Here is a 14,946-nt window from a genome sequence, read left to right on the forward strand (position 1 = left end):
ACAGGAATAAATGACGGACTTGGAAGGAGGGAAGAAAACAGAGGGTTTCAAATGTATAAATTGATATTACAGTTTCACTGCAGACAACAAGGTGTGAAGGTGTGAAGTAACCATCTTATTAACTAACAGAGGATTTGAATTTTCCAAGGATCCTGTAGGGAGTCTCCCTTCCTAGGGCTTTCAGAAAGGATTTTCCCCTCTGCAGAACAGGGACAACAACTCCTGTGCTAGAAGAAATTCCCAAAGAACTGCTGTTTCTGAAAAAGCCAACAAGGAGCTCCAGCACAGCGTAGATATTCTCTTGGGAAGTGATACTGGTAGCTACTTAATCAAACTGTAATTCTCTTCCTATAGTTTTGAGAGAGAAGTTCAACTTCTGCATTCACACGAGGGTGCGTGTTCAGAAGACATTTCCTTGTCAGCTGATATTATAACACAGATTGTCAGGGTATGTTGTTTGTGCACTAGGTACCAAATTAAATCCTGTGTGAGCAGCAAGAAGGACCTGACTTATGATGTATCCTGCCCCAGTTTAGGCAACTGCTAATTGGCTGAGATTCTGTTATCCAAGCAATAGCGTCTTCCTGACTCCTATGTACTTAAGGGTGTTGCTCTGTTGCCAGTTAGTGGAAATGACTTTTCTTGACTTTTTGACATCAGGGTTATGCACGAAGGTCACAACTGTGCAGTGGCCAATACTGCTTGTTGCTGGAATACTTAAAATTCACAGTAAGCAAACAAAAATATACAGAGGTTTTTCAGTGCTTCACACCAGCACTTGCAGACTCACTTTATGTCTTAACATTTTTCTGTGGCTGATGACATAGCTCATGGAAAAAGAAATGTCTAATGCTTCCTGGGAGCTTAAACAACAGCTGCCACATAACAAGTATGTCACAGAGCATGTGATGGTTCTATGTCTGCTCTTTGTTACACAAGTAAAACTACTAATCTTGATCTACATAAAAAAAAGTGGTTCCACAATCACAACAGTGCAGTTAAGATGGGATAACATATAGAAATTGTCTCAGACTGACTCATTATCAGTTTGTGATGAACAGCTTCATATGTTGAAAGTTTTCCACTGAAGAGAACAAAAAGGATAAAATAACCTGCCAGACTCCTGCACTCACAGCCGTACTTTAATTCAATGAGGCTACTGAAGCACTAATTTTTCAGAAGCATTAGTGAGGTCTTCATTAATTGGCAACATTTATATGGTAGAACTGAAGATACGTATACTGCAAGAAGATTAAGGAAATTGTGGTGCTCACCATTCAAGCACACAGGAAGGCCAGAAATTCACCTACCAAATCATCATCCATACCAGATCAGTAAAGATGTTAGTCTGCAGGGACAAGAGTCATCCAACTGACTCCCAGCATAAATGGATTCCTTCAAGAAATAACCCAAACAGGACACAATAACCAAGGGACTGTAAAGGCAATATGAATGCCTGGGCGAGGATCATCAAAGGGAAAGAAGAAAGGCTCACTGAGTTATTTTCTGGTGTGACTTCCTCTTACAAGACTTTCCTTCAATACAAGCACACATACAAAAGCCCCAGGTCACCTGTTAGCTATATGGACACAAGTACAGCAGGATCAGGAGCACTGTAATACCAAAAGATCATATGCATCAATTAAACATGAAACTAAAGCAGAACAACAAAAAACAAACAAAAAAACCCAAATAATAATACAGATCTGAAAATGAGCACATAACAAAATTCCACACTGAACCGTGAAACAGACCAGAGACAGGAGATAAAGAATCTAACAGAAATAAGAAGGGCTTAGAAAATAATATTGGAGTCAGAACTCTGTAGCTAAGGCACTATTGCAGTGAGCAGGACATGTGGGGCTAAGCCTCAGTGCATGGAAGCAGCAAGTGGACTTAATTCTAGCTTTTTCCAGAAAAGGACTGTAAGCACATTGTGCCAAACAGGTTTGAAAGCAGCAGCAAAAGTTAAGCATTTAAAGAAGGTATTACAAATGCCTGCATCTATGAAAACAACCCGTGGCATTGTTCCAGCCACAACTTACACATGCCTCCTCAGACATGCCTGAGCCCAGCAGAGCTGCCACAACTGGAGCAGGCAACATTCCCTGACAGACACCTCAGAACAGCAATCCAAGCTCTACGCTGCACAGCATATTAAGGTTTTAATTCTGTTCCTTGAAAACCAGATGCCCAGAAGTCAAATTTTATAATGCCAAGCCTTAATCTGTAATGCCTTAATCTGATCCAGCCCCAGTGAACTGGACTCCAGCAATGATGTTTCAAGCAACAAACACTACAGACTCTTATTTAATAAGAGTGGAAAGTTCTGTCCATGCTTTAGTTCTGACAGACTATTTGAGAAGCACTTAAATCAGAATAAGGATGGCAATTATTTCACTGAAATTCATTGGGTTCAAACTAACAGGTTGATTTGAGCTTGAGAATTGTAGCTACAGTGTGTAATTCTGCTTAAAGTTACAGACTGATCAAACCACTGTGCAGAAAAGCATCTCCTTTACGAGAACAAGTTCCTATGGAAATACTCTATCAGCAATGAAACAGAAGAAAAATTAGCAGCCAGCAGTTCATCGCATGCAGAAGTATGAAAACACTGGATCAAGAGGGAGCGATCTTCATGTAAATGAATGGGGGAAACCCATGACAATAGGGCAACCTGCTGTGGTGTTGCAGAAGAGTAAGAAACAGGTGGGAATGAAAGTCCTGACAGCTTTCTTCCTGTGTATTAATGTCAGAGGAAGAAAAATGGGCAGCTGAAATAATTCAAGCCATTCCTAAGGATCTTGTATACTCCAGTTCAATAGTCAAACTGATATCTACTGTACACACACAGACACACTGTCATAATAGTTGTGTTATGCCTTGAGGTCCACTGTTCTTATATGACTCAGCTAAAGGTCTGATGTTACCACAGACTGTCTGGACACGCTCAAGAAGTAGCCAGGAAAGTTACCAGAGCATAAACAATTCAGTCACTATGTATTCAAACTGGAGACTCTGGGACAATGGCACTCTAAGCTTTATTAGCTACTCATTACATAAATCAGACACAGTTTAGGCCTCAGCATTTCCCCAAACCGTTCTAGTTGCAGCCTGTCAAGTTTATGCTACTTACGGCTGCTACTGCCTCACAGGGCTACAGCCCCAGCTCAGTAACAACCGGCATAACCACAGCGAAAGCTGATCAACCAGCTCAGCTAGGTCAGCCTGTGTAGGGAGATCAGAACAACAACAACAAGCCCAGAACATCCAAACCTAGCACCAAGGCTCATGTTCCATAGGGGAAATCTCCTGGGACACAGAAAAGCAGTGGGCTCCAGACCCCTCTGTAGTGAGAGGCTTAAGGAGATTAGCAAGCACACCATGTGCTTTTGGAACATTTCAGCACCCTTGGGTACAAAATGCTACACCTCTGGAAAGCAGCATGCTAAAGATATTTGAATCACAGCAAGAGACCAGAAATGCCACACAAATGGAAACACTTGATGGTTGCTTAGTGCCTTGAGTCTTCAAGATCTGATGGCCAGAACCCAACAGAGCCCCTGAGCAAGTGCCCAGCTAAGAGAACCAGGTTCAGTTGTGGCAAAGGCTGGGAAGGCTTCAGTCTTTCCTGCAGAATTCCCACTATTGCGCTCGGCCATCTTTACCTTTCTAATTGTAAGTATATTAATCAAGCAAACTTACCCTGCCCATGGAATTTTGCACAGCATGACTAACAGAAGCATACCAACTCTGGGCAGATCACTCAGGCAGCAGTAGTATGGTGTAGTGATCAGAGCTTCAGCCCTGAAGTTATCAGTAGATTTTTTCCTGCTGATCTTAGAGCTTTCCTTTGCTGAAATGTGATTCCATTAATATCCCAATATTGCCCCAGCTCCCTCCACAAATCTAATTTTAAGCTTAATGAAGCTTCTAGCATGATACTGCTGAGCCAAGGCCCTCAGGTCTATACAAGGAGGTTTACACTATCTCAAATCAACATGCTTTATCAGCTACCAACAGCTGCTCTGCTTGAGTGAAACTCCACTCTCTCCCTACACTCCTTCCATTTCAGAGATGCTTGGCAATGCTCTGCATATCAATCAATAAAACAGTTCAGTTCAGAAACACTGCTAGAAGCAGTACTAGAACAAGTATGTTGTGTCCTGAGGACGTGTGGAATTGCCATAATCCAAGTATGACTAAATGTAACTATGTCTACTGGTGGAACCCTGAGAGCAGAGCTGATCTCCACCGAGATCATTCAGCATAAGCCACATGTCTGAAGCTGTACCATTAACCACCTTACCTTTATTGTTCCTACAGCAGCTAGTGAAGCAGTGTATTACTTATGGAAGTTCTGTAAGATAAATAAAGATATCTATTCACTCAGAACACATTCTATTACATGCTGGGTAGAAGATGCTTTAAAAGTCTCTCAGAAAAAGCTGTCTTCTTTCATGAAAATATAATGAAAAACAAACAAACAAAACCCCAACGACCTCAGCCTTCCCCAGCCAGACCAACACCGTGTGACTGCAACAGACACAAGAATTATGAAGGTACCTTCTGCTGAGTCACCGCTAAGTAACAACAGTAAGAGCACTTTTTCCATAGTTATCAGTCCTTATTTTACTATTAGCTAACGTCCTGCCGCAGCAGCTGCTGGGCCACTGGCGCGATGGGGTGCGGAGCATGAAGCACAGCCCGCAGCAGCGCAGTTCGTCCCGGCGGCTTCCCTTCATCCCTTCAACGGGGTCCGAAGCTCCCAGAGCTCTCAGACTGGAAGCTGAGAGACACTGAGTGAGGCAAAGGCACGGTTCTACCCTTTTCCAGCACAGGGGATAAAGCACAGACCAATCGAGCTGTTGGCAGGGTTGGGAAGACGTGTGGGCTGAAACTAAAGCTACGAAGTGAAGCAGCTATTGCAGTCGCACGGCCGCTCGGAGCCACGCGGCCCGCAGTGCCGGGCAATACACGAGGAAATGACGGACTCCCCTCTGCCTCTTCTCCCCTTCACGTCCGCGGTCCGCCCGCTCTCCGCGCACCGCCGCTGGTCCCGCAGCTCACCGCACACCGCATCCCCTCGGCGACCGCGTGACCGGCGGGGAGGCGGCCGGGGACGAGGGGGCTCCGCGGGGACCCGCGGCTCTTCCCCGCCCAGGGGCGGCCGAGCGGCAGCCGCGAGCACCGGGAGGGCGCGACGCGCGGCGGCGCTGCCCCTCAGTTCGGGTTCACCCCTGCGGTCACACCTCCCCGCGCTCCGCTCACCTCCGTCCGTTACCTCCTCGCTACTGCCCGGCCCGGCACAGCCGCCGCGCACCCAAGGTGAGCGCCTGGGGCGCGGGGCGGGCGGCGGCGAGCGGCCAACTCCGGCCCCTGCCCCTCCTCCTGCCGGCAGCGGGCGGCCGCGGGCGCGGCTGGGACTCGTAGTCCTCCCCTCGCCGGCCCGCGCCGCGCTGGCTCCCGCTGCGGCCTACACGTCCCGGCGTGCCGCGGGGCGGGCGGTGCACGCGGCCTCAGGCGCCTCAGAGGTGCCCGGCGGCGCCCGACAGGCTCAGCCGGTAGCGGGACGTGCTGCGGTAAGCGGCTGTTACTGGAGGAGCCGCCGGGCTCTATGGGGACGTCAGCGCCAATCGCTCACCGCTCTGCTGCTGTTCCTGTTTGTTATTTTACTTTACTTTTATTTATTTATTTTTAATAACCTGCCTCAGCTTCTCTTCCCCCTCTCCGCCGGTAGCTGGAAATGGCGGACCCGAGCTCTCACAGCAGGTGCGGGACGAAGCCCACGGCCAGGTGGGGAGCAGTAGGGCCCGGGTGCAGGGAGCCAGTTGTGGCAGCCCTGGGGTTTACTTCAGGATTTATTTTTGTTTCCCAGGGTTGTTTTGAAAAAGCAGGCAGCAGTGATAGTATTGGGCAATCAGTAAGGTTGGAAAAGACCTGTAAGATCATCTGGTCCAACCATCAGCCCATGCCCACCGTGCCCGCTGACCTATGTACCTCAGTGCCGCATCTCCATTTTCCTCAACACCTCCTGGGATGGTGACTCCATCACCTCCCTGGGCTGCCTGTGCCAGTGTCTCACCACTCTTTCTGGGAAGAAATGTTTCCTGATATCCAACCTGAACCTCCCCTGGTGTTGCTTGAGGCCATTGCCTCTCATTTTATTGCTGTTATGCAGGAAAAGAGCTGGACCACCCTCCCCCTTCACCACAACCTCCTTACAGGCAGTTGGAGAGAGCCGTAAGGTCTCCCCTGATCCTCTTCTCCAGACTGAACGATCCCTTCCCTCACCTGCTCCCCATTGGACCTGTACTCCAGAACCGACACAGCTTCATTGCCCTTCCCGGGGCATGCTTCAGAGCTTCAATGTCTTTCTTGTAATGAGGGTCCCAAAACTGAACACAGAACTCAGTGTGTGGCCTCACCAGTGCCCAGTACAGAGGAGCAATCACCTCCCTGACCCTGCTGACCACGCTATTTCTTATACAAGCCAGGATGCCATTGGCCTTCTTGGCCATCTGGGTACAGTTCTGGCTCATGTTCAGCCATCAACTAACACCCCCACATCCTTTTCCTCCATGCAGCTTGCCAGCCACTCTGCCCTAAGCCTGAAGCCATACATGGGGTTCTGTCCTTTAAGAAGTGTACCACATACATTAGGCATCAGGCATGGACATGTGCCAGTAAAGCAAACGAATGCAACAGCAAGAATGTCTGAAGTGTTCCACGTTGGTCGAATACGTCAGTGGGCTCACAACAGATTTTTGCTGCCCCTGTCTGAGGAGTGCACCTCTCCAGCCAGGCCTCAGCAGTCTGGGTGACTGGATGTGACTTTGTGTTCATTTCAGTTTGTAGAAGGTACATAACTATTCCAGTACCTGAAGGAGGCCTGCAAGAAAACTGGAGAGTGACTTTTTATATGGGCATATGGCAACTGGATGAGGGGGAATGGCTTTAAACTGAAAGAGGGCAGTTTTACACAAGATATTAGGAAGAAATCATTCACTGTGAGGGTGGTGAGACACTGGAACAGGTTGACCAGAGAGGCTGCGAATGCCCCCTACCTGGAAGCACCCAAGGCCAGGCTGGATGGGGCTGTGAGCAACCTGGTCTAGAGGGAGGTGTCCCTGCCTATAGCAGGGGGTTGGAACTACATGATCTTAAAGGTCCCTTCCAACCCAAACCAATCTGTGATTCCATGATTGCCTTCTGAATAAACAGGAGTAGTAGTGAGATGTCCACACAGGTGAAAACTCTAAAATAGTTCCCTGTCAATTTAGAGTTGCTTTTTTTTGTCGATGTTGTTTTTTTTGTAGCTTAAAATTTTAAGTTAAACCAATTCCAACTGCAGTACGGTACTTTTGGTTTTGTCAGATTGCAAAACGTCAAGGTCAGAATGTTTCAAAAGCTGCTTTTTAAGTAAGAGGTTTGTTATAAGCAGTCTTCTCCACAAGAGTGACAAGAAGGCCATTTGAAAGAAAAAAAATCAGAGTGATAGAAATGCACCACAACCAACAAACTTCACTTAGGGTGGTGCTGGATGCTGGGCATGCACAGCTGAGTAAATGGAGGTGCTTTGGGAAAGACATCTTCCTGATGCAGTTTTACTTATCCAAAAGTTTATCTTTTGTTTTGTACCGGGACATCAGTAGAATGTGTAAGAGCAGAGGTGCGATGGGCTTAGGGAGGTGTGGCGTCACCTTTCATGTACTGAAGTTCTGAATTGCTTTATTACCAATAAAGCACGCATTGCAGTATCGCACTACAGATAGTGCTGTAGAACTGGAGTTAGTACAGAATAAATACTGCACAAAGAAGAGGGAAAGTAGGAAACTTCAACGGGGAAATAGCAGTGTAAGATATTTCCTGCTAGAAAATCCATAAGAGTATAAATCATTTTAAACCTTACAGTAATCCATAGTGAGGTTTGTATTCAACTCATTGTGTCAATAGCTGCGTTTAAATACATGAATTAAAGCTGGTTTTAATTTCTTGTGTACATTTCAGCATGACCCGAGGGAATGTTAATAGTTAATAGCTTTTGTTGCTTCTTTCCAGCACTGTCTGGCAAACTGGCAAAAGATGCTTTGATGCTGAAACGCTGAACTCAGGAGAAACAACATGAAAAGTGAATGTTTGGTCAAAGCAGATGATGGGAGGGGAAGTCACTGCAAGAGAAACAACATGGGCAATTGGAAAGGCTGAGCCATTCCTGTGGAGTGTTGTGGGCAGCCAGCTCATGGCACACACCGCCTGCGCCGGGTGGTGACAAGGCCCCAGTGCAAGCACCACGGGCTGCGGAGCATTGGGAGGACACAGGGAGCTGCAAGGTGCTGCTGAAGGTCAGACCCAGCATTTACTCTCTGGAGCTTTAGGCATGGGGCCATGCCATTCTCAGCTTAGTTTTTCCTCAAACAAACAGTGACAGGCACTGTGGTCCTGGGAGCCAGATGGGTGGGTTTGGAGACTTCTGGCACTTCACAGTGGGGTGAGCTTCCCACACAGGACAGATGGCAAACTGTGTCAGATGGAGTGAGTCGCACCCAGCCTCTCCTTTTCTAGACCCAGGAGTCTTCTCTTGGTTCAACTTCATAAGGCAGAACAACTCAGATGCATTTGGTTGTGGAACATCCTAGGACAGGTTAAACTAGTAAAGTGGAGATGGATATTTACAGATTAAAGTAAAACATGTTAAGACTGATGGGGATTTTCCTGATTTCAGTTGACTTGGTTCTCCAAGCGCTCCTGTTGATTAACAACTACCTTTATCCTGTACAGATACATTAGTCATGTCAGGCTTTATCACTGTGTAATAGCAGGGACCCTAGGGGAGGCTTGATCATGAAGATATTTCCCTCTTCACCATGAGAACTTCCTTGAAAGCATGTAAGTGCAAATGCTTTAAAATGTCCCCTGAGATTTTAAACAAAGCTGCGCACCTGTTAGTTTGTATGGAGCGATGGATACAAACCAGATGAGTAGCTTTGCATGTGCTGCTTCTAGACAGTTGGAACAATGTGTTAGCAGGAGGCTGTCGGTGCACAAGGAAAGGAGGAACAGCTCATGCTGTCAGCAGAAGCCTAATGCAGAAGCACCCACTAAATCCATCACTCTGCCCAGTGCCTTTGGCCCAGCAGCAATCAGGAAATAAGCCACACCCTTCTGCAAGAATTTCTTTGCCACAAATTCTTTGGCAGATCAAAGCACAAGCCCTATATTCCTTTTTTTTTTTTTTTTTTTTTTTTTTTTTTTTTCACTGAAGAGGCTTTGTCAAATTGTTTTCTTTCAAAATAAATACAGATTCAGACTATTAATCCAGCAGTTACTGATGCCCTCTTGGTTAGCACTCCTTCATCCCTGGAATACTGTCTTTACCAGGCACTTTGCTTGCTGGGTACTGGCTCAAACTCTTCTCATCAGGTTCTGTGACAATAAGCCATACCTACATCCTTAGGCCAGCTGCCAGATGAGTCTCTTACTGGTTTAACTTGGCCTTAAGACTCCCTCAGCAGCCCAGATTTGAGGACACTCCTTTGTAGAATCATAGAATGATTTGGGTTGGAAAGGACCTTTAAGACCATGTAGTTCCAACCCCCTGCTATAGGCAGGGACACCTCCCTCTAGACCAGGTTGCTCACAGCCCCATCCAGCCTGGCCTTGAGTGCTTCCAGGGAGGCGGCATTCGCAGCCTCTCTGGTCAACCTGTTCCAGTATCTCACCACCCTCACAGTGAATGATTTCTTCCTAATATCTTGTGTAAAACCGCCCTCTTTCAGTTTAAAGCCATTTCTCCTTGGCCTTTCATTACCTGCCCTTACAAAAACTCCCTCCCCAGCTTTCCTGTAGGCCTCCTCCAGGTGCTGGAAGATCCCTATAAAAATCCCCTGGCACCTTCTCCAGGTTGAGCAGCCCCAGCTCTCTTAGTCTGTCCTCATAGGGGAAGTGCTCCAGCCCTCTCTTCTCTTGATGCAAGCCCTTGTTGAGCTCACACCTGGTTTAGCCTTGTGGTTCCAGAGCTGAACTAAATGGGGTTTGTCTGCCAGATGCTGTAGTTTGTGGCCCTTTGCATGTCTGCTGGTGGCTGGTAGTGTGGCTGCTGCTGAGCATCCTGCAGCAGAGCCTCATGCAGATCCTGCTTACCCACTGATGGAATGAGATGGTGCTGAGGCAGCAATTCTACCCAGTGGCATTTGCTCTGAAAGGTTAGCCACTGACTGAAACAGAACCATGTTTATAGCTGCTCTTGTGTTTCTTCCCGAGTGTTTTCTTTCCTAGACTAAACAAACTCTCTACTTGGAAGGTTGTGGTCCTATGGGTCTTGTTTTTACCACTGTGCTCTAAAGTCTCTTCAGTTTGTTTACATCTATATTTAAATGAAGGGCTCAGTAGCCGATAACTACTGTCTGCTTTAGCAACACTGACAGCTGCATGCATGTTTTCTGTGTTTTACTGTAAATGCTTCTATTGATACAATGCAAAATGACTTTTTTTTTTTGATACAGTGTATGCTGTTGATTACCTTCCCCTGGTTTTGCTGCTTAGCCAGGTGTTTACTCAGTGGTGTGTGGGTACCTCATTTCCTCTTTGAGGACATATTGTCCTTTATTGTATTTGGTTTGTTATTTTGTTTCTATCAATTCATCTAAAGTGTTCTTTTCATGCAAGGTCTGATTCAGTCCTTCAGAAAACCTGTGCTCCACTCTTTTCTAATCATTCAGGTAATGTCACCAGCTTTGAATGAAGCAAGCTCAAGAGAAGACGATTTTGAGGCAAAATGATGGTAACTTTGGTTTTCCATTGTTCCAGGAACATCAGCAGGTAAGAATGTCGTTTTTCTATATTTTTATTTCATCTCTCCTACATTTTCCTTGTTCTGGAGTATGGGTTCATGCGCTCTTGGGGAAATGGGAAAGACCATAAGGCATACTAAAGGTATCAGTGCTCATAGTTACACATGGCAAAGTTTTATATCAGTAGATAAGCTTGTCAGTACATTTTATAGCACTGTCAATGGTTTATTGCCATTAATTATGTGATGTGTCACCCTTGCTATTTCGCAAGCTATTTAGCATCAGATGATTCATTACTTTCAGTTATGTGGGAGGAAAAATAAAATAGTGCATATTCTGAATGCACCGCATGTGTGCGCTGCTTTGTGTGCTGTAGGAATGGAAGAAAACTGAGCATGAACTTTATGGAATTTGGAAAGGACAAACAACAAAATCACTTGGAAATCTACCAGTGGGGATGATTTTCATGAGATAGGCATGTCTATAGGTTATAATCAGCCCTAGTGAGATGTCTTGGGGGATTCCTCTGTGGTCATGACTGCAAACACAATTCAAGAAAAACAAACACAATTGTGAAAAGCAGCTTATCTGGCTATGCTGGCCTCTTCTCTGGAAAGTGAACTCAGACTGTTTGCCTCATTGTATCTATCTTTCTGTGTGTAAAATGAATGAATGCCTTACCCTAGCAACACAGTAGCTGCACACGAATTTAGTTTGAAATATTACTCATGTATTGGCATATTAGGACAAATAAGATTATCTTAAAAAATATGAGTGTTTGTTAATATCTTGCATTTTTGTTTGTTTAATGGGTGAAACTTTCTATTACAATATTTTAAAATCTCTTGCACAAACATTAAGATATTATGTCCTTTAATAAAATCAATTATTTCTTCCTGTTCTTTCCCTGAATAGATCCTTTACCTTGTTTCAAGTCCCAAGAGCACACTCGATTTGGGCTCTTGCAGCAAGTTTCCTGTTTTGCCAAAGGCTGGTTGCATAATCCTGACCAAGCCAAGGTTTTGACTTGTTGGTCACTGAATGACCTGCTTTTTTTAATTATTATTTTATTTATTATTTATTTTTTCTCTACTTCCTCAGGTTCATTTGAACAAAAAACTCTCAAAAGTTAAACACATTTTATGTATCTGGGCAAGGATTTATAACATATGCAATACTGGTTCAAACCAGTGTAGTGTCAAAACCAGTGGCCAGAAGCAGATGTGCAAGAAGATTTAAGGGCATAACACGTGTATGATACTTTGCTTTGATACTTGCCCATTCCATACCTGCCACCATTAATTCAGGAAATTCCCCGAATGTGTTGTGGTTTGCTTACTTAGTAACCTGCATGGATTTCTCTTTCAATTACTTGTCAGTCTCCTCTTGAATCTAGGAAAACATTTCATAAGTACAACACAATTTAGTAAGGCCTGCCATGTATGTAAACTCTACTACTGTGTGAAGAAATAGCGACTTTTACCTCTTTTGAGACAGGCCCCTTTTGTGCTGCATGGTACTGGGAGCTTGGAAACACTGATTTGCACCAGTATCTGTCCTCAGACATGTGACATATTTATATCCTGAATGGTATTATGCTTGGACACAGCTGTGATGTGTAAATTGATGCCATAGATGCATGACACCTCTGTGTTGGGTTTGCAGATAAAGAAAAGTGAGTGTGTGTATTGGTCTGTGGTCCCATTTCATTCCTTGCACTGGGACAAACTCCAGCAAGCCTGGGAACGTCTCTCTGTGTGATGTACTAAGTACATATGAAAAAACACCATCAATATTTGCATTACAGTCTAGATATTAGTAACATAATTTGATTTATGATTTCTAGGAAAGCCTACGTGGCTCGAGAAGTCTAACATCAGAGTCATTTGTTGACATTATTTTTATTGAAGCATGGATCTTTAGCTTGGTTCACCATAAAGTGAAGCATTTTATTTATGATAATAGACAGTTTAGGGCTATAGGGGCATTATAACGTTGCTGGTGTAAATACAACTTTATCAGAAGATACAAACATGACCCGCAAGAGAAACAAACACCTAAGAGAACACAATGAAACGTTCACTGTTTACGAATCACTTCATTACTACAGACACCAAATGGCAGTTACTGTAAGTAAATCAGTTGCAGAGAACTGACTACATTTAGAGAGGGGAACGGGAACTTCAGTTTGGGGCTTCATCCACAACTGCTTAGTAGAAAAAAGTTTCATGTCAAGCATTCTTTTTTTATCCACAAAACAATGCTAACCAACAGACATATAAAAGAATAAGACTGAAAGATATCAACGTCTTTACAACTACTTTTGCAATTATCTTCTTCATTAGGTACTTTGATTTTTTAATACATTTTGTCAGAAGGTAAATAGCCCAAAAGTCAGCAGCAAAAATATTACAACAACAAAACAAGTCAATACAGTGCCAATGTGTCATGTTGTAGAATACAAAGAGGACAAACAATGATAACTTAATCATATAAAATGACACAGAGCTGAAATACAGTGCACTTAAATACCTATGTGACAAAAAATGTTAAATTCTGTACTTAGTATGTACGTTTTTAAACATAAAATCTGAAAAGTCTTTCTTTGTGCTTCAACTTTTTTTTCTTTTTCCTGTTAAACAGAATTAGTTGCTTACTTCCAATACTGCCACTGTAACTGATATTACAACAGATCACAATTTTCACAGACATGTCAACATCAAAACATTTACCTATGAGAAAATAAGTCACTTCTCATTAGTTCACAGTGCGAAAAAGTGGTGTACACTCTGTCTTGAGAAAGGCTTTCAGTTATTCATCAAGCCACTTGCAGAAAAGTCCTGAAACCAGATGCAGTGCTAGGTTTAAAGAATGGAAAGCAACACATCACATGTTGGGAGGAAAAAATAAATTTCTCATTTCTTCATGGATATCGTCTAAGTGACCTTCGTCTTCTGTTGTAGAAATGCCTGAGCCCATGTTGCCGTGAAAAATTCATCATGTAATTTTGTTTGCGAGTGCTGTTAAAATCAAAGGGTGAGGGGAAGAAAAGAATGTCAGCTTGTTGTAGGTACTTAAATTTCTACTGGAGCAAGAGCTAGTGGGACAGATTCTTCTTGTTTCTGCATAATAATTTTTGAAGCCTGTGTAAAGTAGTGTAAAGCGCAGCCTTGGTACAACAAGGTACAAGGCAATAAAGAATCTGTCCCACTTTGCATCTTATTTACTGTTCATTATCTTAGGGAAAGGTTAAGAGTTTTCAGCTCATTAAAGCTTGAGATGTCTAGGGCCATATTCACTAAAGCTATATGCACTTCATACCCTCTCAACATAGGGTGTTTCTCTACTGCAGTCTTATATTCTAGTCACCTTCTGTATCAGAACATCAGTTGCTGTATCTTGAGAACAGAGCTTTGCTTCATTATCTTTCACCTTTGCCATAAAGGAAATGAAGTACAATGCTTTTATGCAGATTTAATATTTCCCTCCCTTGTACTCCTCATCTCAAATTGAAGAAAGATCGGGGAAGTCAGCATCATTACATGGGAAGAGACCAGGTGGGAGACTGCATCCTGATCAAAGGAGGGACACGTGTTTACATCTTTGTGGAGAAGACTCAACTTGTCTCGTTTAGGTTTCTGCTTTTAATGAGGGAAGAAAGAGCCATGAGAGGGCAGCAGTGCACAAGGCTGCTCAGCCTGGGATTTCGGTACCTGAAACGTATCTAACGCCAAAGGGCTGAGTCCTGCCTTCAGGTAGGCTGTCATTTGTGAGACAAAAAACTCACAAATTTTCCCAGTCCATAAAAAGTAAACACACATGCTGTAATTGGTTACGCTTTCAAGTGCATAAGCTTATTTTTAGTGAAAATGGCCCTTAGGAAAAAGAAATAATTACATGCTTTGCAAAATAAGTACAATCCTCTAAAGGCAAAGATAGCTTATGCTTTGTACCATGATGATAATGTCGTCTACATGAATCTGAGTAACAAAATGATACCCTTTTCTACAGCTACTCTAGAATCTCAATGATAAAATTAAATAAAAGCAGTTGTGGCAAAATGTAGAACATAAACGGCCCATAAATTGCAAGCTGTCTCTTTTTTTACTCTTGTTTAAGTTAATGCTCTAGAGCATCTGAGTTCGACTTGTCC

The 14,946-nt window shown here is 44.0% G+C and overlaps 2 protein-coding genes across 3 annotated transcripts in view; both read right to left on the reverse strand.

Annotated features, from left to right (window-relative positions):
• Nucleotides 1–5,380, reverse strand: part of SLC26A5 (solute carrier family 26 member 5) — a 32,984-nt gene extending 27,604 nt beyond the window's left edge. Inside the window, exon 1 of the mRNA XM_072326653.1 lies at nt 5,272–5,380. The gene's annotated coding sequence lies outside the window, so the exon portion shown is untranslated. The remainder of the gene's footprint in view (nt 1–5,271) is intronic.
• Nucleotides 5,381–12,657: 7,277 nt separating this feature from the next.
• The window catches only part of RELN (reelin), a 261,236-nt gene continuing 258,947 nt past the window's right edge, over nt 12,658–14,946 (reverse strand). The window contains exon 65 of one of the 2 annotated variants that reach the window (XM_072326651.1): nt 12,658–13,813. Coding sequence is in view for 1 of the 2 variants with exons in the window: in XM_072326652.1 (XP_072182753.1) it covers nt 13,717–13,813 (97 nt within the window). In the remaining variant the exon portion in view is untranslated. The remainder of the gene's footprint in view (nt 13,814–14,946) is intronic. The other variant, XM_072326652.1, reaches the window with a different exon arrangement.

The sequence above is a fragment of the Excalfactoria chinensis genome, chromosome 1, assembly GCF_039878825.1.
Source record: "Excalfactoria chinensis isolate bCotChi1 chromosome 1, bCotChi1.hap2, whole genome shotgun sequence".
NCBI classification, from domain to species: Eukaryota; Metazoa; Chordata; class Aves; order Galliformes; family Phasianidae; genus Excalfactoria; species Excalfactoria chinensis.